Source organism: Plecotus auritus (genome assembly GCF_963455305.1).
Source record: "Plecotus auritus genome assembly, chromosome: 12".
Taxonomy (NCBI): domain Eukaryota; kingdom Metazoa; phylum Chordata; class Mammalia; order Chiroptera; family Vespertilionidae; genus Plecotus; species Plecotus auritus.
In genome coordinates, this window is record NC_137778.1 from 10,574,253 (window position 1) to 10,599,517 (window position 25,265).

The window sequence follows — 25,265 nt, forward strand, 5'->3', positions numbered from 1 at the left end:
GATTTTCTTTTTTAGTGAAGTAGGACACAACATCATCTGCTGAGAATAAGACAATTTAGTGATCTGGAAAGAAAAATTTGAAACTAACTCTGGAAAATAAAGAACTCCAATAGATTGGAAAATGGTATTTTCAAGATCCAATTTTAAGGTAATATTTCCTCTAACTTAGCTCTCAAAACTATACAATCTGGAATCCTCCTTTATGCTCACTCTTGTCAAACCATCAAATCATTTTCACCTTGTCACTTGACCCATGTGCTTTTTACCCCTAATATCTTTCTCATTTTAATCTAATAATGTCCATTTTTTATTCAAAGCTCAACCTAAATATCATATCTTCTGTCAAAATGTCTGCTGTGATTCTATTCCTTCTTTTCTGAAAATTTTAAGAGACTTTTGTGTTTATTACAGAAAAATCAAAGTTGTCAGGAAGAATTGCTTTTTAATAGCAAACTCCTGAGCACACAAACTTTAATCTTGAGGATTAATAACCTGATTGGATGTTAGAGTTTGGGATCTGTCCTAGATCATGTGATAATAAACATGGCTGGCCATTCATTGCATTCTTCCGAGCACCACTCAATGATAGACTAACTTCTGGATGTCATTTAGTGCCCAGCATTTAGTAGTAGTGAGGTTGGTAGTAGTTAACATTTACTGAGTACTAATAACGTTGCAAGCAATGTGGCGCCAATCAGGAACTCAATAAATGTGTGAAACTCCCCACCATTTTTTTTCTTGAGGTGACCAACACAAGTCAAGGTCATCTATAGGTCATGGTGCCCCAGGAAAGCCTGCTGGACCTAGCATCATGGAAAGTGGATCATGTTTGTGAACTTAGTCTGAACCCTGTTGTATCCAAGGATCCCAGGCTAGCTGAAATGAATCTTTCATAACCTCATGTGTTTATGAATAAAGAAAAAGAATTCTGGCATCAAATTCATATTACATTTTCATTTAGGGGAAACGGTTGGCAAGGAGAAAAATGATTGCGACATGTTATCAAGAATGAGGGCTAGTGAAGAGGAAGGAGATTAGGTAAATACTGGTGCTGTGTTTCTGCTGTTAATCATTCACTGGGCCAATAAAGAGTCTGTTCATCTATTTCTCTTCAGCCGGCCCCAATCAGCCAACCACATGGCTGTAATTCCGGGACTTTTGGTAGACCAATGACTAGACAGCTTCAGGATATTCTGGTAAACTCTTATCTCAGGATGAACTAGAACCATTAGAGATCAAGGCAGTTTTCTTCCTTAAGAAACTACCCAAGGCACCATAATAGAGTCTTCTACTCCTTCCTCAGCTACTTGCAGGTCAGTGGATTACTTGGGGTACCTTGGGGAAAAGGCTGGTGGTTTGGCCTGTTGAGGAGTACAAGATTAGAAGGATGAGACAGAGATAAACACTTGAAGTGTTTTCAGCAGAAATCTGTTCAGGAATAATGCATTAGGGTGTTACATGACTTGAAGAGTATTTTTAATCTCTTCCGAGCCTCAATTTTTAATTATAAATGGGGGAATAATAGATACATACTCAAAATAAACTGAAGTAGAAAAGAAGTAAGATGTTGCTCTTGTTATTGTATCTTAAAGTTGAGTGTGTTGATTTGTCACTTTTTTTTTTTTTTACCATATATGTAGGAGAGTTGAAGCAGGAGGTAAGCCAGACTTCCCAAAGGGGTTCAGAGAAGACCTGGTTTTCATAGTCTGCATTCTGAAAATTAATGCAATTTTCTTTGGAGATTTTATTAGCCCCTCTATATCTCCTTCACTATGGACAGTGAAGACCTTTATAACGGATAACAAGGAGGATATTAGTCAGTTTCCAGTTAGTTTTTGAAGCTAGAAGCCGTGGTCATCCTCACCTCCTTTCTCTCCCTCACTTTCAATGTTGATTATTATTTCTTCTTGAAATTCTCTTCCTGCTTGGGCATGACATAGTCCTATTCTGGTCCTCATTTTAATTCTTCATCCACTTTTTGTCAGCTCCTGTTTTGTCTCTTTCTATAGTAGTACAAGGAGGATAAAAAGTAGAGTATCCAGAAGAAAAAAAAGCATCAAAAATTTTATAATAAGTGTAGAGATACATTTAAATATAATATGAACACAGAAGAAAGGAACTGATAGATATAGAAATTCTATGACATGAGGGAAAGTGTGGAAACAAGTTCTTTCTGGAATCTCAAAGTGATGTGATTGAGAATGCAGGCATAAGCAAGGAGACACAACAATTGAGACTGTAGAAAATATTCTTTACAAAGGTATCTGAATTTTAAAAGGAGGAGCTTAGAGACAATAAATACATTAACTTGAAAGTAATCTTTAATAGAAGAAGAAATAGGGGGGCTGAGGATTTTCCCAGTGCCTCTCAAATTGTACTGCATTGGCCAGTGCCAACAGTATTTTTTGCAAGAGACTCACCATGTTGTCTATGGCTCTTGAGTTGGTTTCATTTCCATAAGAATTTAGAAGGCAAGGATGTCATTGAAACCTGAGGCCATGTGCTAGAGAAATTTTAGCTTTTCAGTGGGCAGTTACAAAAGTCTGCACTTTGTAGACAATAGAAAGATGATTTAAGTTTAATGTAATTGTTTTTGTGATGAGAAACAGATTCAAGGAGCCGCTGTAGTTTCTAGAGATCACAAAATTAGATGATGGTACTGCTGGGACTCAAGCTCAGCCCTACCCTCTATCTCCATACTCTGTGGTCTGCTGAGTTCTGTGCAGGTTCTGCTGAGGCACCACAAAGAATAGGATGATGAACCACAAATACCGCACCTGGCCAACTGAGCTACCACACATCCTGAGAACTAGTAAGGGAAGTCAGATCACTGTATCATCTCTTCAAAATATACAAAGCACTTCTCACTCATTATTTCATCTGGTCCTCAGTGAGGCAATCGTTCTTAAGAAGATAAAACTGAATTAAGTTTTATTTATTTCACATTTATTGGATCACTATTATATGCCATATACAATAGTAGATTAGGCTCCTTACAAAGACACCTGAAGCCCTAGCTGGTTTGGCTCAGTGGATAGAGCGTTGGCATGCAGACTGAAGGGTCCCACATTCGATTCTGGTCAAGGGCATGCACCTCGGTTGCAGGTTAGATTCCCCGACCCTGGTTGGGGGCACATGCGGGAGGCAACCAATCAATGTGTCTCTCTCAAATCAATGCTTCTCTATCTGTGTCTCTCCCCCTCCCTTCTGCTCTTTCTAAAAATCAATGGAAAAATATCCTCGGGTGAGGATTAACAACAACAACAAAAAAAGTTGAATAAATAACTTCTTTGTCTTGAAGAGACTTACAATCTATTTCAGGAGGCAGAAGTGAATAGATACAATACAATGTGGTGTTGCAATTAAGGTATCAGGAATGTACTAGAGGAGCATAAAAGAGACTGATATTTCCTGGTGGTGTTGGGCACTTCTTCATCAAGGAAGTGACATGGTCTCAAGGTTGGAGGTAAGAGTATCCATGCACAAGAGATATTCTATACAAACGACTGAAGCTGTTTAAGAATCATCCCAGGGTGTGCTTTGGGAAAGGCAAGCACTTTCATGAACTTGAAGCATGGAGTTCGAAGTGAGCAGAAGCAGAGGAATGGGGCCCTAAGGAATTGGGAACCATGAGAGCTTTTAAGTAAGTTGCTTTTTAGGATTATAACCACACCAACGAGGCAGCTGGCTTACACATGTCTGGAGGCTTTTGCAGTGGTCTAGGGTAGGGTGAAGGAAATTACGAGAACTGCACCCTGGACTATGGAAGTGGGGTGTAGAAGAGAGCGACTGAATATGAAAAGGGGCCACGAGAGAGGAGGCTAGGATGACTCAGGTTCCTGGTAGGGGAGGCTAGGTGGAGAGTGTTTATTACTTTAGTGAAACAGAAAGCACAGGGGCCAAGCACGATTCAAAGAAAGAAAGTGCATTTAGTTTGGGATCTGTTGGATTCAAGGTACGTGGGAGATAGAAATGAAGCTGTTGGAGATACTGATCTGAACCTTGGAAATTAGAACTTACATTTTTAAAAGTTTCTTTTTTTTTTTCTTAAATATGAAATCTAACAAGTGGTTGCTAAGTCTTGGGATGGGCATAGGAATGGGAGAAATAAGGAGAAGCTAGTAAAAGTGTATTAACTTTCATCTATAAGATGAAAAGTTTTGAGGTTCTAATGTAAAACATGTGACTACAGTGGATAATATTGTATTGTATAATTAAAATTTGCTAAGAGAGTAGAACTTAAATGTTCTTGCCAAAAAAGTAAAAGATAAATATGAGAGGTGATGCATGTATTAATTAACTAGATAGTGGGGAGGGATCGATCCCTTGGCAGTGCATCTGTATGTCAAATCATCCTGAGGTATACTTTAAATAACTTACAATTAGTCCCTTACACCTCAGTCAAGCTGAAATTTAGAAAATTTGAGAGTCAAACATTTTAGCTTTTAGAATTACAAGTGAAGAGGAAAGTGCAGTGATTTATTTCAGGATTTGCAAAGAAAACTGACAAATGGTTACACTTTTCAAAAACAAATGTTAATTTAAGTATTATCCCAGAAACAATTTGCTGAGATAACCAGTCAGAATTATAGACTTTTACAGGGTTAAAGGTTAAGTTCAATTGGCAAAGCTACAATCTCTAAAGTCCAGTAACAGCCGCTTTGTTAGAAAAAACCGTTTGCGAGATCAGTTTTATGAGGCAGATATTTGCTTTTCTGCAGCTGCAGGGAAGAGAAAAGACTTCCTCCTTATTTTGCTGAGATTTCTTTCACTACTTTTTTCAGGCTAAGCACTGGAATTCCACTAGTTGGCAACAAGAATGCGGGAGGCAGGCCCGAATGGCTCAACATTGACATGGAAGTAATAGGGTAGAATAAAATGTTTATTAACAATGAGTTTATGGTGCATGCAAGGTGTTGTACCTACAGGAGATAGTTGGGCCCGGAGGACTGAGAGGGATTCATGGATGATGCTTAAAGTCGTGGGAGTAGAGGAGTCCCTCCGAGGAAAACAGTTAAGGGTGAGGGAAGAAGAAGCCCAGGAGAGAAGGGTGAGGGTGAGGGAAGAAGGCCCCTGTGAGAGCCAGCATCTCTGCTCTGAGAGCGGTACTGGGTCTCAGTGAAAACCCAACCCAGGGCTTCTGGCCCAGTCCAGCGGGCTTTCCTCTGTGCTGGGCTTAGAGTCCCCTGGGCACACAGCCATCTGCTAGATCCAGGTTGTCCCCGTCAGTTGGAACATGGGGCTCCCACCAAACTACAGAGGAGTTAGTCACCAGATGCCAATGAACCGAACGGCAATTCCTGAAGGATCAGTTCACTGAAGTCAATACATGGAACTTATCAAATGGTCAATTTACTTAACATTGTCTTTAAAAGCATTCATTTTGGATATATTCAATAATTATTAATATATTCTTTTAAAAATATTTAATGAATATGTTCTTTGTAGCAGCATTTTAAATATAATTTTGTTCACTTTTCTGAAGGTAAGTATTTAATCTTAGGGTGTGCTTTTATGAATATATTCAATGCATATATTTTCCTTGTGACTATACAATGATAACAATTGCAACAATTCATATGGGAGATTTTCACTTAATTCTATTATCCTGATTTTTTATAGTAAAATTCTATTTTGCCAACACATTGATATTTTAAAATTTTTTTCAATTTCACAGTTGTCCATAAACATGCCAAATATACTGACTTATCAAAAATTAAAGAAGCTTATTGCTATATTTTTTAATAGTTCATAACACTTTTTATTGCCCAGGAGAAATTTACCATATTTTATAAATTTCACGATTTAGTGGACTAGTTTTTATTATGTGGAACTTGCTTGAACCTCAACTGTCCCCAGTCTCACTGGGTTGCTAGGGCAGAAAGAGGAGAGACTTGAGATGAGAAGGGATGCACTAGGAAAATGGGGGAGAGGGGGAGGGAAACACATAGAAAGGTGGTGTGTGAAATCCCAAAATGTGGGTTCTGGTCTTCCCAACCTTTTAAGAAAACCTCAATTCATTCGATACACATTCTGTAAACACACTTTTTGTAAGAAAATAATTTGATAAATTATTCATTAGGTTGAATTTATTTGGGGGTGGGGGTGGGCAGAATTGTCCTACCAGCCATATACAGAGTTCATGGGATAGGATGTGCACAGATGGGCTGGATTTGCCCACATCTGACAACTGGGGGAGGAATGGTTTCATCAGAATTGAATTTTGAAAAGACAAGATTCTGTGGGTCGTTACCATGAAGCTAGGCCCCTCCACAACCTGTGAAAGGCCACTATAAACTCCCCCCACCCCCCATAGTGTGGGACAGAAACATCTTTAAGGGAAATACTGAGGTGATACCCTTCATCGAAATGAAGATGTGCTTAGTATGAATTATGGACACATGGGAGTGCAGACTCACCTGGATCTAACAGAAATGTCAGAATAAAAGATAAAATTCAACATTTCTGGTGACAGAAGATGATTTGACTTTGGGTGTGGGTTACACAGTGCAATGTACCAATCATATGTCATAGAAATGTACACTTGAAACCTATATAAGCTTATTAACCAAGGTCACCTCAATGAATTTAATTTAAAAAAGAATGACTGTTCAAAAAAATTTAATATTTCATTGGGAGTGAACTTTATATATTCCTTTAAGGACAGAGACTATTTGTAATGCAAATTTAAGATATATATACATTTTTTTTTCTCTTAAGGGAAAGAACATGGTGGTGAAGACAAAAATACCCTTCATGATTCAGCTTTAAACAAGTCTTTAAATAAATTATGAAAGCACATGTCTTCATATGTCTCTATATATCAACATATATAGATCTCTCTCTCTCTATATATATATAGATATAGAGCCACTTTTTCAAAACTGCAAATTGCTTGATGGTTTATTTTTTCAGTTGACAGCTGTTATGAGGAATTTCCAAGATTATACATGGCGATCCAACTCCTTTTCTCTATCTCGTCATTTCCCAGCCTTTTTGTTTTGTTTTATATTTGTTCCCTTTTCTCTAAATCCTCTGCCATTTCCTCGGTCACATCATCTCTGTGGCTCACCTGGTCAATTGTAATAGCCTTCTTTTTTTATGTCATTTAATAATTATGTTATGTTTTATTTTATTATTTTGTCCCCATCACCATTTATGCCCCATATGCCCTCTTTCACCTCTGCTGCCCCCTCAGCCAACCTCCCTGTTTCTTCTCTTTGTTTAGGCTCTTATGTACACATCTGCCATAGTGATCTTCTTAAAGCACAATGATGTCACTCCTTAGCTTTAAAGCGAACAAACCCCCAACCAACCAACAAACAAAAAGGCTCTTTATTCCTCAAAGATCAGCGTCCATAAACTCCTAACTGGGCCTTTATATCCCTTTCAGGCACACCTTTGAGTTGCCCCTTCCTTAATGACTATCTCCCCATCTCAGGCACTATTTTCTAGCCACATTGAAATACTATCAGCTGGTCCCCAATTTGCCCTGCATCCGTTCTGTAATTTTTAAAGCTTAACTCAGATACAGCCACCTCCTATCGCTCCCCTTGGAATTAATCTGTCTTCTTAATAGAGCCCCCCACCACTCCCCACCCCAGAAGCTAACGCTCACTGTCTTGTGTTGTAACATTTGAACACGTCTTCTCCTCCAGCCTAGGCTGTAATTTTCTTGAAGACATGGATCCCATAGCATTTATCCTAGTGCTTTATGACAAGTAAGCGTTCAATGACTATTTATTAAATTGAGTTCTTTCGGCAGAAAAATGGTGGAGATGCCTCAGATCACGTACCCTCCAAGAGCTCCAAATGAGACCCTTGGTAGAAAGGGGAAAAGGACAGCCTGGCCCTTCTCTAGGCTGCGGAGAGTCTCGGGTTCAGCTCTGTTCCAAGTGACCTTGGTGGCTGCTCTCTTGGCTACTGTTCTCGGTGAGTCACAGACAAGTTCAGATTGGCCATAAGCATTCAAGATCATCCACTTGTTCACAAGACTAACAAAGAGATGACTAAGCCCTCACCAGAAATCCATCTTCAGCAACCAAGGGTTTGTCTGACCGGGATTTTGGATTTATTTGAAATTTGGAATTTTAAGGGGATTTGGAATTACTTGGAATTTAGGGGAATTTGCTTTACCCATGAAAGAGGCAGTTTTCTAGACACTTCTGGCTAGATTTCTCCTTCAGGAATTTCCCAATCTGTCTCCCACCCATAACTTGAGACAAATCTATCTGATGTATCAGCTTGACTGAACAATTTTCACTGCCAGTGGGTTTATCCCGAGTGGAGAGAGGGGCCACTAGGACTACTAGGTAAATCAATTCTGTACTCGATTCTTGCTAGGAAAACAAGATTAATATTTTTATATTTCAAGGGCTTCGTGTTTCTGCCTTTGTATCATTCAAAGTCCAAAAGGTACAAAAAAAGGATTATTATTCTTATTCATCTCCCAGTCACCCAGTTTCTCTTCCCTGAGGCAACCAATGTTATATAAAGTTATTTTTAACGAAATACTATGTTTCTGTTGAGGAAAATTGCAGGGACTTTTTGACTTTGCACAGATGCATCTGAGTCAGCAGAGATGAAAAATCTGATGGGCTGATGAAATCATATCTGCCATCTTTAAAAAAATAAATTTTCTTATATGTAATAGAGGGAGGATGAAAAATTTCTGCCTTTTATCATTATTAATTCATCAACATACATGTATTTCCGATCAGTCACTGGATTCATTGAGCAACAGAGATAAAACAAAAGTTATTATTTTCCTTGATTAGAAGAGAAAAGAATGGATCTTGCTCTAAAAATCATATTACTGCCCTGGCCGGTTTGGCTCAGTGGCTGGAGCGTCGGCCTGCGGACTGAAGGGTCCCAGGTTCGATTCCGTTCAAGGGCATGTATCTTGGTTGCGGCACATCCCCAATAGGAGGTGTGCAGGAGGCAGCTGATCGATGTTCCTCTCTCATCGATGTTTCTAACTCTCTATCCTTCTCCCTTCCTCTCTGTAAAAAAATCAATAAAATATATATTTAAAAATAATAATAAAAATCACATTACTGAAAACACCAAGGTGCTGTGTGTCCCAAGCTATAACTTTCCGTGCTCTTTGTCATTTTGGTGTCCAGGCGATTGTGGTCCTCCACCCAATTTACACTTCGCTTTTTCAAAGACGGAGTTGAATGAGACAAGCTACCAAGAAAAAACTCAGCTGATATACAACTGCCGCCCTGGCTTCGTCAGGACCAGTTCAAAAACTAGTTACGTTATCTGTGAAAGAGGCAGTTGGCGGTACGATACCTTCTGCATCAGTAAGTATGAACATTTATTTTCTTATTTGTGCTTTTTCCTTTTTTTGCAAAGTTGTCTCAGGAACTAAGCTTTCTGATTGCAAATAAGAACGCTGGGTCACTGAGAAACCATCCTGTTTGTCAGTGGCTGATTTCAATATACATGTTGCCACTTTGTGAAAAACACAAACAAGCCAACAAACAAATAAGTAAAACAGAAAAATTAGGAGCTACCTAGCTGCATTGAAAAATAAGTCTGCTCTTTTCACTATAATTTAGTAAACACTTCTTTCAGAAGTTAACTACAAACTCAGTTTTCATATATTGAAAACCAGATTCTTCCAGCAGGCATGGCTCAGTGGTTGAGCATCAACCTATGAACCAGGAGGTCAGGGTTCGATTCCTGATCAGGGCACATGCCCAGGTTGTGGGCTTCATCCCCAGTTGGGGGCGTGCAGAAGGCAGCCAATCAACGATTCTCTCTTATCATTGATGTTTCTGTCTCTCCCTTTCCCTTCCTCTCCGAAATCAATAAGGATATATTTAAAAAACAAAAAAGAAAACCATATTCACTCTTTACAAAATTATAAAAAGTTATATGGCTAGACAGTGGTAATGCAGCTTTCAAAGAAACCTCACCCCAAATATCTGCTGTGTTTGGAAAAAGAGGCTGTGATCCTCTCTTAGTGGAGAATATACTCTGGGACGTTCTTCCAGGAGTAAAGGTGTACAATCTCTACTTTTTTGTGGTTCCTTTTGTGACCAAGGATTGCATTTTTGAGTGGCTTAAGTGCAAAGTATACGCCGCTGACATAGAATACAGCATAGCTCTCTGGTCAGTGTGTTAAATCCTGGACAATAGACTCCACGACCATAGTGATTTAACTGGCCATTTTCCCCATTGGTAAAATATGCCAGAAAAGAATGAGATCAATTTTTAAATTTTATTTTTCTTCCAAAGTAAATATTCAGTGAGTCAGGATCTGAAATAAGTGTGAGTCTGAATCTCTGGTCTTTCTGGAAACAGAGTTCAAAGCTAATCAATCAGCCTTCTTTTCTAATGTCCTATCTGTGAGAACTTGACATCACTAATCCTCATTTTAACTTCTTTCTCTCAGGGAAAAAATGCAGCAACCCAGGAGAATTACGTAATGGGAAAGTGATCATGAAGCCAGATTACTCTTTTGGATCACACATAGAATTCAACTGTTTAGAAGGGTGAGTTTGAGGCCGTCTAGAAACAACACTTTAAAACAATTAATAGCTGATGTGCTTATAGATTTCAGAAGTTGAGCACATTTTTATATGTTTAAGAGATGTTTGTATTTATTCGTAAACTATTTGGCACTGTATTCTCTCCTCCTGTCCCCACCCTACTCTGTCTTTTCTGCCAGTAGATTCATGTCATTTGTATGATCTCAGCATTTATAGTTAACATTACTATTAAATACTCATATATGTCTATAACTTGATTTCACTCCCAACTCTTGCAGATGAGGAAACAAGAAAGTGGGCTTTTCCATTCTCTCTTCCATGTCCTTTTATTTATTACATTATTTCGTCACTGTCAGGGCGCATAACATTTATACTTCGCTCAGTCCCCCCACTTTGGTTTTTGTTCTGGATCTGCATGTTTAGTGCTTACTGCCAGGTGTTTTGTGGTTTTGCTGAAATTTCCTGTGTCAGAGTGTGGCTGGCTATAGTTTGTCTTCTGGTGATTTACTAAAAGAAAAGCTCCATGTGAAAATTATTAAATTCTTGTAGGTTCAATACTGTCTGAGGCCTTGGTACTTAAAAGATAACATGGTCAGATAAAAAGTCCTTGGCTGAGACTGACTGGTGTGGCTCAGTGGTTGAATGTTGACCTATAACCCAAGAGATCAAGGTTCGATTCCCAGGGCACATGTCTGGGTTGCAGGCTAGATCCCCAGTAGGGGTGTGCAGGAGTCAGCCAATCAATGATTCTCCCGTCCTTTCTGAAATCAATAAAATATTTTTAAAAATATTTAAAGTCCTTGGCTGATAATTTCTATTCTTGACTATTCTATAGATATTGCCACGTATTTTTTTTTTTTTTAGTGGATGTTGATGTAGAGAACTCTGCTGCCTACCTGTATTTCTTTTTTAAATATATATTTTTATTGATTTCAGAGAAGAAGGGAGAGGGGGAGAGAGAGAGAGAAATATCAATGATGAGAGAATCAGTGATCGGCTGCCTCCTGCACGCCCCCTACTGGGGACTGAGCCTGCAACTTGAGCGTGTGCCTTTGACCAGAATCAAACCCAGGACCCTTCAGTCTGCGGGCGGACACTATCCACTGAGCCAAACCAGCGAGGGCCCTAGCTGGATTTCTTATTCTTAAATGTAACTTGGTTTTTGTTTGGCCATCCAGATATATTACTTTTTATCTTTGAAATCTAATAATCCTACTCTTAGTTATTTTCATTCAAACCATTGTGTTTAATTTTTGTTGCAATGTGATATACAATTTTAAAATGTGGATTAAAGTATTATTCTACTTTTGTAATGTCTACTTGAAACACATTTAAAATAGCTATTTTGTGGGTTTTTTTGTTTTTGTTTTTGTTTTTTGCTTCTTCTTCAGGTTCTCCAATTAAGTATATGTTGATTCTCCTTTGCTGATCATCTATATCTCACAGTTTTTTCTCTAATCTTTTTTGTTATTATTGTTTCATTTTCTTAGATTTTCCCATGTTTATCCTATTTCCTGTATTGTGAAAAGCTGCTAAGAAAGAAAGGGAGTCCAGTTGGTGTGTCTCAGTGGTTGAGTGTCGACCTATGAACCAGGAGGTCACGGTTCAATTCCTGGTAGGGCACAGGCCCAGGTTGCAGGCTTGATCCCCAGTAGGGGGCGTGCAGGAGGCAGCTGATTAATGATTCTCTCTCATCATTGATGTTTTTCTCTCTCTCTCCTTTTCCTTTCCTCTCTGAAATCAGTAAAAATATAATTTAAAGAAAAAAAAAGAAGGAAAAAGAAAAATTCAGCACTATGGTGCTGTTGGAACATTGATGTGTTCCTATTGAAATAACCAGAAATAGTACTTTTCACTTATGTTCCTGACCAGGTTGGAAAAATTGCATTTGAAAGAAATTTAAAAATAAAGACATCCTTAATTCTCACTATATTTTATCTTATTAAAAGATTCATTTTCTTAAGAACTATTTATTTTTTAAAAGTTATTAAATAAACTATAGGGGCTCTTAAATTGTTGAAGATATCATTTATGCTAGTGTTCAATCATATTGTAGGCTATTCCTTGATAATAGTACAATTTGAAATCATACTAACAATGCTTTGTTTTTTTCTGTTACTATAATGCATGGAGGGCAGAAAGCTTAGAAATTATCAAGAGCATAAAAATGGGGCATGTGAACATGGAGTGTTTGGGGCTTGGGAGAGGGCAAGCATCTGGAAATCAAAAGGAAACTCTAAACCGGGAGAGTTTGGAGCAGTAATCTAGCTGGTACTCTCATCCAAGCTGCATAACACACTCAAACGAGTTGCGGGTTTTTTTTTTTGCCCGATATAGTCCTGCTTGAACTCTGGGTGAACTCCATGACTGACATCTAGTTGATGTTCAATTATACATTTCAGAATAAGAGAACACACACATCTCCCCGCAGTGGTGAAATTTTACTGAATGGAGTGCTCAGTGGGACAGGTTTCTCTGAGATAACCTTGTTTCTTCATTGTTAATATGGAGTAACCATTCTATTCATTTGGATGCTTTTATGCCATTTAATTTAGGGTAGGGACAATGCTATTAAAATCTTTTATCCTGTTTTATTCAGATATGTCTTAGTGGGCCCAACCACTAGTTATTGTGAGATCCAAGATAGAACAGTTGGCTGGAGTAATAGTTTCCCAGAATGTGTAAGTAAGTAAAGACTTTTTCTGATTTGACTATACACTGATACTGTGTTAGGTAATAGAACTCCTGTGCATGTTTGCTGCTTTCTTGTACTACCCATGTGAATTTGCATCATGAATGTGCGATTTGGAAAGATACCTCCCCTGATTATTTCTTCTTCTTCTTCTTCTTCACTTACTCATCCCAGTTGCCCAGTGTGAGGCCCCTCCATCCATCATCAACGGGAAGCACAATGCTGGATATGCAGATGCATACCCATATGGCTCTTCTGTCACCTACAGTTGTAACCCCAGCTTCTCCATGGTAGGTGCCGCTTCCATTTTCTGCACAGTGGAGAATAAAACAAAAGGTGTCTGGAGCCCCAGCCCTCCGACTTGTAAAAGTAAGTCACAGTTGAATTGCTGGTTTATCCTTTGAACTTTTCTCTTTTGTTTCAAAGAGCAAGGAAGAAAAATGTTTTTGGGGGAAATGAAATGATTCAAAGACAAACTACTTCTTGCAATGATGAAAGCTATGTATTTGATCAACTGATACTGATGCATGCTGTACCATTGCATAGTAACAAACAGCACAAATAGCTCATTGGCTTTGCAAAGTAGGTTGCTTCTCATGCTTGCCGAGTATACTGCATGTCGAGGAGCCACTCAAGGTGTCTAGTTTAGCAACCAGCTCCGCATTCCAGGTGGATCTTGTGGCACCTCCACATCTAAAGGCTCTTTCACAGTGTCTTCGGTAGAGGAAGAGAGAAAAGCAAATTGGGACCTGGCTTTTATGAGCTTTGGCCTGGAAGTAACCACATAACCCTTGACATTGCAGCCTTTAGTCCAAAACTAGTACTGTAGACTCTACCTAAGGGAAGTTGAGAATGTCATCTTTTGTCTGTTCGGGAATCTGAGCTGGAAATTTTGGTTAGCACTTGGAATGTCAACCACCTATGCCTACAAGGCAAGCTAAACCTACTAACCCCCAGAAGGTCAACAGGGCAAAGCAAGCAGGAATTGAGCTGAAGATACATTGGGGTATTACTCATCTGCTAATCTTCCTTTGCTACTCAGTGCCCACACAATATCATTTACTATTCTGACTCCCCACAGGACACAATCAAACCAGGGTATGTGAGGGCACGGTACTGCAAACATGCCTGGGGTCTAGACTGCAGGGGTGATAATGACAGATACTGAGGCTGGAAAGTTAGCAGGGCCAGGCTATGAATGGCCTCATGTGGCTCTCTCAGGAGTTCAGGACGAAGGTGATGGAGAGACGTTGAAAGGCTTTAACCAGGGGATTTTAATGTATTGCATATAGGAAGGTAACTGGCTACAGAATGGCCAACAATTTGTAGTAGGACACAATCTAACCCATAGGCACCATCCAGCCAAGAAGTGAAAATGGCTTCAACTGTAGCCATGGCAGTGGGCCTGGAAAGAAGTTAGGGATTGTAGAGGAAATAAGGTGGCAGGACTTGACTGACTACTGGGGGGTAGAGGGTGGGGGGAGCAGTTTGTTCTTTGCTTGTGAGGGTGCAGATGTCTGATACCTTCCTTGGCTGCCTCACCATTATGCACGTCACATAATCACCGTCGGCCACTGACCCACCCCCAAAATCATCCAGGAAGGTACGTCACTGTAAGGGGGAAGATTTGGGGACTTTGAGAATGTGTTTCTCTGGGTCAGATATGACTAGTTTTTCTTGAGATAAATGAGGAAGTGAAGTTATCCAGAGACCTCGTTTTCCCGAGGTTTTTAAAAGTTGAAAAAAGATATACATGTATGTGCTTTTAAAAATGTTTCCCTTGTAGCTGCTTGATATGTACTGTATCAGGCTTTCATGTTATACTTGGAACTGGATTAGCAATAGCAGTAATATTCTTATTGCCATTTCTCTTTTATAATCCATTGTCTTTCTTATGATATGTTTTTTAAGGAGTCGCCTGTTCTCAGCCATATGTTAAACATGGAAGGATCGTCTTCGGATTTGGACACACCTATACTTACAAAGACTCTATTACTTTTGAGTGCAATAAAGGTTTTGTCCTCAATGGCAGCAAGTCAATTCGTTGTGGAGCTGATAACAACTGGAATCCTTCTCCTCCCATCTGTGAGATCTGTGAGTATGAACCATAAAAGAACTTTAATGTTTGGCATCTAAAGTTACCCAGAAATGTTGGTGAGGGCATATTCGTATGCGCAAGCCCATTTGAATCACAGTAAAAATTTAAAATTTAGATCAATGATTTTCTTTTTCTTTTTTTCTCATGGGAAAAGAAGATGTATGACAGTACACTGTGCAAGATCACTTAACATCACAAAAACTGCCACATGCAGTTATGTCTCTCCTAAGGGGAGACATTAACACTGCAGACATTGTGCTATGGATCAGGCTTCTGGCTGAGCGGCGCTCCCCCTGTGGGAGTACACTGACCACCAGGGGCAGCTCTTGTGTTGAATGTCTTCCCCTTGGTGGTCAGTGCACATCATAGCAACCGGTCGTTCAGCCGTTCAGTCTATTTGCATATTAGCCTTTTATTATATAGAATTATAAGGAGGATCCATTTTCAACAAAAGTTATCAGAAATGCAAAGAGATAGGAAAGATGATGATGAAAATTGCCTTTGAGGGGGCCCAAATGTTGGGCTTAGCAGAAAAGAAGTTGAAAGCAGTTACTATAAATATGTTCAAAGATTCAAATTACTAACTGATGTCACTTGCTTTCAGCCTGAAGAAGTTCCTTTAATATGTCTTGTAAGGTGGTCATCTAGCAACAGTGAGATACCACTTTACCCCTGTCAGTATGGCTATTATAAAAAAGATAAACAGTCACAAATGTTGGTGAGGATGTGAAAACATTGGAAGCCTCACATACTGCTGGTGGGCATGTAAAATGGTGCAGCCATTTTGGAACAGAGTTTTTGCAGTTCCAACAAAAGTTTCAGTTTCCCAACAATTGCCCTTTTATCTAACCTAAGGGGAATGAAACAGATGCCCACACACAAACATGTTATGTTAATGTTCACAGCAACATTGTTTATCGTTGCTAAGCACCCCAATGCCTGTCAACTGAAAAATGGATGAACAAAAAGTGCTATATTTATGCAGTGGAATGTCATTTGGCAATGGAAATAAATGAAGTACTGATATATACCATAACATAGAGGAAACATAAAAATATTATGCTAAGTGAAAGAAACCAGTTAAAAAAAAACCCACATATTACATAATTCCATTTATTTGAAAAGTCCAGAATAGGCAAATCCATGGATAAAGAAAGTATATTAATGACTACCAAAACCTGGGGGGAGATAGGAATAGGAAGAGACTATTAATGAGTAGTTGCTTTTGGGGTTAATCAGAATATCCTAAAGTTGGATAGTGGTGATGGTTGCACAGCTCTGTGAATATACTGAAATAATTGGATTGTGTACTTTATTTTATTTTTTATATATTTTTATTGATTTTAGAGAGGAAGGAAGAGGGAGAGAGAGATAGAAACATCAGTAATGAGAGAGAATCATTGATTGGCTGCCTCCTGCACACCCCCTACTAGGGTTTGAGCCCGCAACCCAGGCATGTGCCCTTGACTGGAATCAAACCAGGGACCCTTCAGTCCACAGGCCGACGCTCTATTGACTGAGCCAAACCAGCTAAGGCAGGATTGTGTATTTTAAATGGGTGAATTTTATGTCATATGACTTACATCTCAGTAAAAATGTTAGAAAAGAACCTTAACCTACATATAAGTTAAAATGTCTGAAGATAAAATGTAATAAACATCCAACTTGGCAGATGTTTGTATTATATTTTCATCCTATATAATAAAAGCCTAATATGCTAAGTGTCTGGTCATCCAGTTGGCCATTCAACCAATCAAAGCATAATATGCTAATGATATACTAAGGCTGCTCAACTGCTCACTATAACATGCACTGACCACCAGGGGGCAGACAGTCAACTGGTTGACCAGTCACTATGATGTGCACTGACCACTAGGGGGCAGATGCTCAATGCAGAAGCTGCCCCCTGGTGGTCAGTGCACTCCCACAGGGGGTGCACCACTCAGCCAGAAACCAGGCTCATGGCTGGGGAGCACAGTGGCGGTGGTGGGAGCCTTGCCTACCTCCACAACAATGCTAAGGATGTCCTACTGCGAGAGGGTGCAGGCTGGGCTGTGGGACCACCCCCACCCCTGAGTGCACAAATTTCATGCACCAGGCCTCTAGTATGATATAAACCAGTAGAATCAGGAAATAGCAAAGAGGACAAGACAAAGTCCCAGCTCAAAAGATGCTTGGAGTATTTTTGCTCTTGATCAGCCCTTTAATGAATCAGTTTCTGGCATCATCTGGATGAGGGGAATGACTTGTTTATTTTTTTCCAATAAGTCAGGAGATAAGAAACTTAGATTAATATAGGACAGTTTTCCAGCCACATCTACCTAGCAAGCCTCCTGCTTTAATTCAGAGACTAAACTTTCTCAAGTACAATGAGGAGGAAGGAGAATTAACATTTGGATGGTTGGCATGGACACATAGGAACCATTTGATAATATGTTTAGTAAGAACGTCTCTGGTGTTGTGCACATGTCTATTTGGACACATGTCTATGTGTGTATTTTGGTGTGGCTGATTCACCAGCCATGGCAGGCTGGTTAGTGGCTGAATGAACACATGGCACCTTTTGATAGGACAAGCTCATAGGTCCTGCCGCATCCCTACTAACAGTGCTCTTTTCCCTTATTCTTCTTTTATGAGCAGATAGTTGTACTAACTTAACAGATATCCCACATGCTTCCTGGGAAACATATAACTACCGCCTACCAACAAAAGACGAACTGTATGAAGTTGGGACTGTGTTGAAGTACCGCTGTCATCCTGGCTATAAAATCGCTGGAAATAAGCCTATGACTGTGACTTGTCAGAGAAATTTGGAGTGGACCCCATATGCAGAATGTGAGGGTGAGTTTCTGTTTTTAAAACATTTTAGTGTGTTAAATGTCCAGCATATTCTAGGATTTTCTACCTTAAATGAATATAATTGTGTTCCTCAAGTTAAATGTATGATTATATTAATCCAACAGGATGACTGTTATTGCCAGAAGAGACCATAAAGGGCTTGGTGTTTGAGAGACTCTCCCAATTTTTATTTGCCACATGTGGGTGTGGGACCAGCCCATTTCACATCTCTGCCCTCCTACCAGTATCAATGTGGCTTCTTCTTTAATTTCCTAGTTGTAGAACTTCCATTCAGTCAGATTTTGCTTGTTTTGAATGATGGTTGCTCTGTTTAGTTGCAATTTTGATGTGGTTGTGGGAGGAGGCAAGTACTATGTTTACTTATGCCACCATCTTGACTAGAAGTCCATATAAACTCTTGAGGACATTCTTCCTTCTGCATTTTGGGAAGTATAAGTTATTAGAAAGCTTAATAATGATGTAACCCTAGTGAAGCCATAAGAAGATAAATGTTATTTGTCATTGCTTTTGAATAACTTTGAAAATTTACATTTTCATCCAGGTTTAATCCAACTTCTCATTTTACAGGCCCCTAATGCAATTATTTAATTGGAAGGAAATGACTGGGTTGAACTACTTTAGCAAATCAGGGACAGGGAGTGAGGACTCAAGGTGTCTCGGGTACCCTTGTCTGTTTCCCCAATCTCTCTTCTGTGGCGAACTTTTCTAAAGGTGGAAATGAGATGATTAGCCATAGGAGCCTCCTCAGGGTGATATTACTAACCTCACTCTTCATTAGCCTCACTTTTTATTTTTTAGAGGTGTGTTGTCCAGTACCAGAGCTGAAGCATGGCAAAATCACTCCGCGAAGACAACCGAGAAAAGGTTTAGCCAATAAGTGTGAATATTTCTATGGAGACTCGATTTCATATTCATGTGGTGAGAGACGCAACTCTGAAGCTTCATGCCAAGGAGATGGCACCTGGAGTCCTGAAACACCAACATGTGGAGAGAGTAAGAGCTTATGGAATTATGTTATCTTAGAAGTTTCTTCATATCAAAGCATTGGGGATTATTAAGGGAAGGGTTCAAATTACGTAACAAGAATTTCTATACTCTGCATGATTCTTAGAATGGATACATTTGTTTAATAGCACTGTCTCCAGTCCAAATTTCTCCCCGCTCCCAATGTTTGCTCCCATTTTCTTGACCTTCCTGGTTTCCTTTCCTGAATCAGTGAAATTAGGCCACATCTCATAGATCAGCTAGAATTCTGAATTATTGTGTTCTGTTTCTTGGTATTTATTCTCTTCTCTTTCATTGTTTCTGGTCCATATTGCTTAACCTGAAGAACAAGACTCCCAAATCTATTTGAACTTGCTTCCATTCTTTTGCTGCCTCTCAGCCCTTCTGCAGACTATCCGTCAGTGTGAAATGCCTACCCCTCCCTCACCAAGAGCACTTAAGTACTAAACACAATCTTCCTTCCTGTCTCCCACTGTTTTTCCACACCCTCTCTGTTGATGACCAGGAGTAATCACCGCTACCTGAATAGTGATTCTTTGCCTTGCCTTCTGAAAGAAGGAGCCCAAAGGAGCTCCAAAGTGACTAGGTACCAGTCACAGTTGAGAAGTCAATGGGAATCTTATCTCCCCTAGTTGAAGTATTTTCACTTTGCCTGCCAGTGCTTTTCTATCTACAGATCACAGAGTTCAGAGATTAGAAGTATATTTTTCCCAAAAGTTCACTTAGAGTGAATATAAATGGGGCACTCATGCTTCCATCTCTTGGTTTCTAGGCTCATGGACTCTATTTTTTAAATTGGGAACCCAGTACCACATAAAGGCCGACCTTTGATTTAAAGTGAATGCTGTGTCTTATACTTACTATAAGTAATATTGTAAAGTCCCATTATTGTAAAGTACTATCTCAACCGGCACTTGAGCTAAGCCTTTAACAGGCCATTGCAATGTCCTAAGAGGTCTGCAGGTTCTGGGCGACACAGTTTGTAATATAAGGAGTGCATTTCACGGTCGCATCCCAATGCCATACCTCTTTTGCTGTAGGTGGCGTGTAGTGGGATCCTCTGCCAATTGTTTAAACACTCTGTAACCCTTCAGATAACAGTGCTGACTGAAATCCTGTAGGCAGGAGAGGAAAACCCATACCTGGAATAGTTGTCTCTTTCTGTCAGAATAAATAGCTGTCCCTTCCAAGTGGAAGGGGATCCAACATAATCATCAACCAAGTGACTTTTTGATTGTGTCAAGGGATGATAACACATCAGGGGCTTAGCATTTTTGCTGGCAGGTTGGATAGTCAGTGACAGCGAAATTCTCTGCTGCAGTGCATGGCCCTGATTCAGTATTTCAAGGGTCTATGGTGTGATTGTCCCACTGACTTTGCATCTTTTTCTACTGTAGCCACCTTAGTACACTAGGCTCTGCAGGGTCTTAGGGCCGACCAACAGAGAGGATTTCACTGCTGACTGGACTTGCCACAGAGCCCTCTCCTAACCTGGGCCCTATTCAGACCTGACAATCTTTTCTGTCACCTAGCATATGGGTTGGAACAGTATTCGCACGTATGGAATATGCCGCCTTTAGAATCTGAAAAGTGATGCTAGGCATTGTGATTCCTTCCTTGTGGCACAATGTACCATTTAAAATTATTCGACTTTAGTGTAGATGGGATAGCCTAGCATTCCCTGAACCCTGGAAATCTTAACAATGTACCAATGTGGCAAACACCTGAATGGTTACCTCTATACTCTGGAAGATCATCATATGAATTATAAAAAGCCAGTGTTTCTCATTTTGTGTTTCTCCCATGTCTTCTTTACTACTCACATGGAACACTGACAACACTTCCGGTCACCAACTCTGTAGGTGGTTTTCCCACATCACACAATTCTCATGACACCAACTGGGTTGCCACAATTTAATTCATTCATAACACTGTCTACCTGGAGGTAGTGTCATATCCCAAAGGTTAAGGGCTCACTCCCACAAGACAGGTTCCACCCCACTTCGAATGCCAGACACAAGGAGTAGGTCCCCAGATTCCCCCCAACTTCTGTCCAACTAGGCTACAAATCAGAGGTTCTTTGGATCCCTTTCTTGGGTTTGATTAATTTGTTAAAGTGGCTCACAGAACTCAGGGAAATACTTACATTTACCATATTATTAACAGATATGATAAAGGAGATGAATGAATAGCCAGATGAAGAAATACATAGGGCAAAGTCTGGGAGGGTCTCAAACATGGAGCTTCTGTGCCCAAGGAGTTGTTCTTCACCCTTCCAGTAGGTGGATGTGTTCATGCATCTGGAAGCTCTTTGAACTCCCTACTCTTGGAATTTGATGGAGGCTTCCTCATATAGACACGATCAAGAATTAATTTGGTTTCCAGGCTCTCTCCGGAAGAAGGGAAGATTCCAAACTTCTAATTATGGTTTGGTCCTTCTGCTGACTAGCCCCTCCCAGGAGCTCACCCAGAGTCACCTCATTAGAATAAAAGATGCTCCTAGTGCTCCTGTCATAAAGGAAATTGTGAGGGTTTCAGGATCCCTGTCCCAGAAACTGAGGGCAGATATATATATATATATATATATATATATATATATATATATATATAGATAGATAGATAGATAGATAGATATAGATATAGATATAGATATAGATATAGATATAGATATATAGATATATATATAGATATAGATATAGATATAGATATATATTTTTTTCTATTATCTCACATCATACTAGTGTCTTCTTGCTCATTCAATAAAATTAATATGACACCACAGATATACTGGATTAATATGATATTGTTTGTATGTTCAGATGCTCATGATACCTTCAGACTATTATAAGAGGGGCAGGTGAGTTTTCATAGGACAAGGCTAAAATTGCAAATGTATGATCTTGACCCTTTCATGTGTGTGCAGATTGTTTCTGATCTTCTTTTCTGATAGGGTGGGAAAGAAGGCCTATGCTAAAATAGTGGCATCATTTCCCTGAAGACATATTAAAGCAAAGTTACCCTATCTGGTATAGTGTCTGTAGTAGGGGCTAAAATGTTGAGTGTTCAGCAGTCTACTGTAACTGTCCAGAATTCTAATTTTTGTAGTAGACAGACTGGGGTAATAAATGGCGACATGATGAGAATGACCACTTCTGCATCTTTAGTTCTTTAAGAGTGTCACTAATTTCTCCCTTCCCCTCTACACATATACGTATGTATTTTAAAGTAAATTTATGCAGTTTCATTGCTTAATATGATAGATATTTTAAATTAACTTTCTTTGCTTTAAGAGGGAGGGGTCTACTTGGCCTTCTTGCATGGGACTGCTGTTACCACACAGGTCAATGACCCAATATGGAGAATGGAGAACTACCAATTTTGTTTATCAGATTATACTTTTGAAGACTATAGAAATGACCACCATGTGGACTATTAGGGTGCCATCATGGTTCTTCAGCATGAGACTTACGGGAGGGCAGCACAGGTACTTGGGTTTGGCTAAGTGATCCTTGGGCAGAGAAGATGGCAGGATAGGACAGAGCCTACAGAAACCACACTGATTCTGGGATGTGCTGTTTTTTATGTCCTATAAGCTTAATCTCTCTCACTTTATGTCTTCCTGACAAGGTTGCTATTATCCTCCTGTCATTGACCACGGACGTCATAAACTAACTACACACACATTCGCACCAAATGAGGTTAAATATGAATGTGACAAAGGATACATTCTGGTTGGAAATCCCAGACTCTTCTGCAGTTATTCACGCTGGTCAGGTCCACCTCCTCAATGCAAAGGTAACTCCAGCCCATGGCTAAGTGGGAGGAACTGTCATGCAGGGATTGAGAATAACATTTCTTTCCAGCCAGAGGCAGAACAAAAGCATATGATTTATTTATTTTAAATAATTACTATATCCAAATGGTACCCAAAGCAAACAAAAGTACAAGGGGTATACAGAAACATTAATCTCCCCTATTTTTTTCTCCCAGTTACAAAATTCAGCCTCCTTGAGGCAGCCCCTGTTCCCACTTTCCTGTATATCTCTGGAAATAGTCTACAGGCCATGCATTTTCTTGTGGCCTGGAGCAAAATTTTCATGGAAACTTGCTCTGGCATGAATGTAGGCTCTCAGGGGCTGATTCCAACCACCAGGAAGTGAGCCTCATGCAGTGTAGGGCACCACCTGCCAATGCTGGAGGCCTGTGGTGTGGCATTCCCAGTTTGCAAACTGATGTGGGGATGGGAGGTGTGAAGGTCAGGTTTGCTTTTTGCAGGCATACAGGTTTAGTGTCACTTTGCCATCAACAACTCCAGGAATTATTTGTCACCATTGGTTCTTTTGCTCACAAGAGGACAATGGGCAAGAGAGAACATTTTATCCCCAGTGTTTTGTAGGGATCACAATATGAGGGATTGTTGCTTTGATGGCTGAGACTGGGGTCCTGTGCCTTTTTTATACTCTGTCATGTAATTTAAAGATGCTATGTCTTCAACAAGTTTCTTAACCTCTCTCTATTCTTTTTTTCTTATTTAAATGGGAATAATAACAGTGCTCACTTTATAGAGAGGAGTGAGACTTCAATGAGATAATCACATAAAATGGTTAGCCCTGAAGAATGATCTGAGCCAATGCTCAATTAACATGGGAACTAATACTATTGCTCTCAAAAGGAAAAAAGATAAGACAATGAGCAGCACCTTCATGTAGTTCATTGGAATCATCCCAGCCTGTGATCATGTCTTTTTTTCTTAGATTTACAGATGGCTTAACTGTGCTTTCCTTATAGCTCTGTGTCCGACACCAGAGATAGAACATGGGAATCTACTTGTGGATAAGGATCAGTTTGTTGAAACTGAAAATGTCACCATCCAGTGTGACTCTGGCTATGCTGTGGTCGGTCCTCAAAACATCACCTGCTTAGAGGACAGAACCTGGTACCCCGAGGTGCCCACGTGTGAGTGGGTAAGTGGCACAATTCAAGGAACTTCCTGTGGTTTCAAACCCTAAAAATGGTGCCTCCCCAAAGCACTGTCCTAGTCAGCAAAGGCGAGATCTGACTTGCCAAGACTCATTTCTGAGTCATTCAAACGAACTCTCTTGTTTTCCCTTGGAGCACACATTTAGGATGGCAAGTTTTCCTACTCACTTAGAAGAGGAAAAGCTGAGCCCCTTAAGGAGAGGAGGCTCTCAGAGACCTGGGAGTACTCCTACATTTTCTTTTCTAGATTGTATAATACACTGTGTTCCATGTCTGGAGGGGTAGCCGAAATAGCCTCTGTCCCAACACAGGCCTTCTGGGAAGTGTCTCAGGAAAATCTATATCCCTCTGGGGAAGACTACAGTGGGGCCTGTGGTCTCCTGGTCTTCCTGCGCTCCCATCAATCCTCGGGGTGGTCTTGGACCTGACCCTCTGTCCTGCATTGTCAGGATCTCAGAGAAGCCTCCCAACCACTCATCACCTGTGTCTCTTTTAGGTGGTCCCTGCAGGCTGTGAGCAAGTGCTAGCAGGCACAAATCTCATGCAGTGTCTCTCTAACGTGGAGGATGTGAAGATGGCCCTGGAGCTATATAAATTGTCTTTGGAAATTGAACTCCTGGAACTGCAGAGAGACAAGGCAAAGAAATCCATTCTGGAGTCACCACTCTGATTTTTCCCAGAAGAGGCAGGGAAAGTTGCCCTGCTGCCTTCCATTGAATATGGGTCACTTTAGATTAGCAACTCTGCCATTCGTTTGCATTGTAACAAATACCCTAAAAAATGACAACTTGCTTTTTTTTTTTTTGCTAGTGCTTTGAGATGATAGAATTGTTGATAAACTTGTGGCTCACATTTTTGCCTTTTTGACACAAAGTGCACATTTTTTCCATTAAAATGTACTTACAGAGCACAATTTTGTCTTTGTGGTCACTGAGGTCCATATACAAACCCCAAAATGTATTTACATAAAGTTACTTCATTAGAAGATGGCGGCATAGGTAAACACCTAAACTGCTGCCTCGCACAACAATTTCAAAACTACAACTAAAAGACAAAACGTCTATCACCCAGAACCACGGGAAAGCTGGCTGAGTGGAAGTTCTACAACTAGAAGGAAAGAGCAAACAGC

The 25,265-nt window shown here is 39.9% G+C and overlaps 1 protein-coding gene across 8 annotated transcripts; it reads left to right on the plus strand.

The window, feature by feature from the left end:
- Positions 1 to 1,071: 1,071 nt before the first annotated feature.
- On the plus strand, positions 1,072 to 25,054 carry C4BPA (complement component 4 binding protein alpha). 8 transcript variants are annotated; one of them, XM_080648403.1, is made up of 13 exons: positions 1,207 to 1,313; positions 3,322 to 3,466; positions 7,766 to 7,932; positions 9,126 to 9,308; positions 10,406 to 10,505; positions 13,102 to 13,187; positions 13,369 to 13,563; positions 15,106 to 15,288; positions 17,933 to 18,133; positions 18,950 to 19,144; positions 22,784 to 22,951; positions 23,945 to 24,120; positions 24,633 to 25,047. In XM_080648403.1, exons 3-13 carry the CDS (start codon positions 7,770 to 7,772, stop codon positions 24,804 to 24,806), a joined length of 1,824 nt encoding a protein of 607 aa, XP_080504529.1. In that variant the 5' UTR covers positions 1,207 to 1,313; positions 3,322 to 3,466; positions 7,766 to 7,769; the 3' UTR covers positions 24,807 to 25,047. The 8 variants fall into 8 exon arrangements, with proteins under 8 accessions (XP_080504536.1, XP_080504529.1, XP_080504530.1 ...); XM_080648410.1 differs by lacking the exon at positions 3,322 to 3,466 and having other exon boundaries at positions 1,072 to 1,313; positions 24,633 to 25,054; XM_080648404.1 differs by lacking the exon at positions 3,322 to 3,466 and having other exon boundaries at positions 7,754 to 7,932.
- Positions 25,055 to 25,265: the final 211 nt, after the last annotated feature.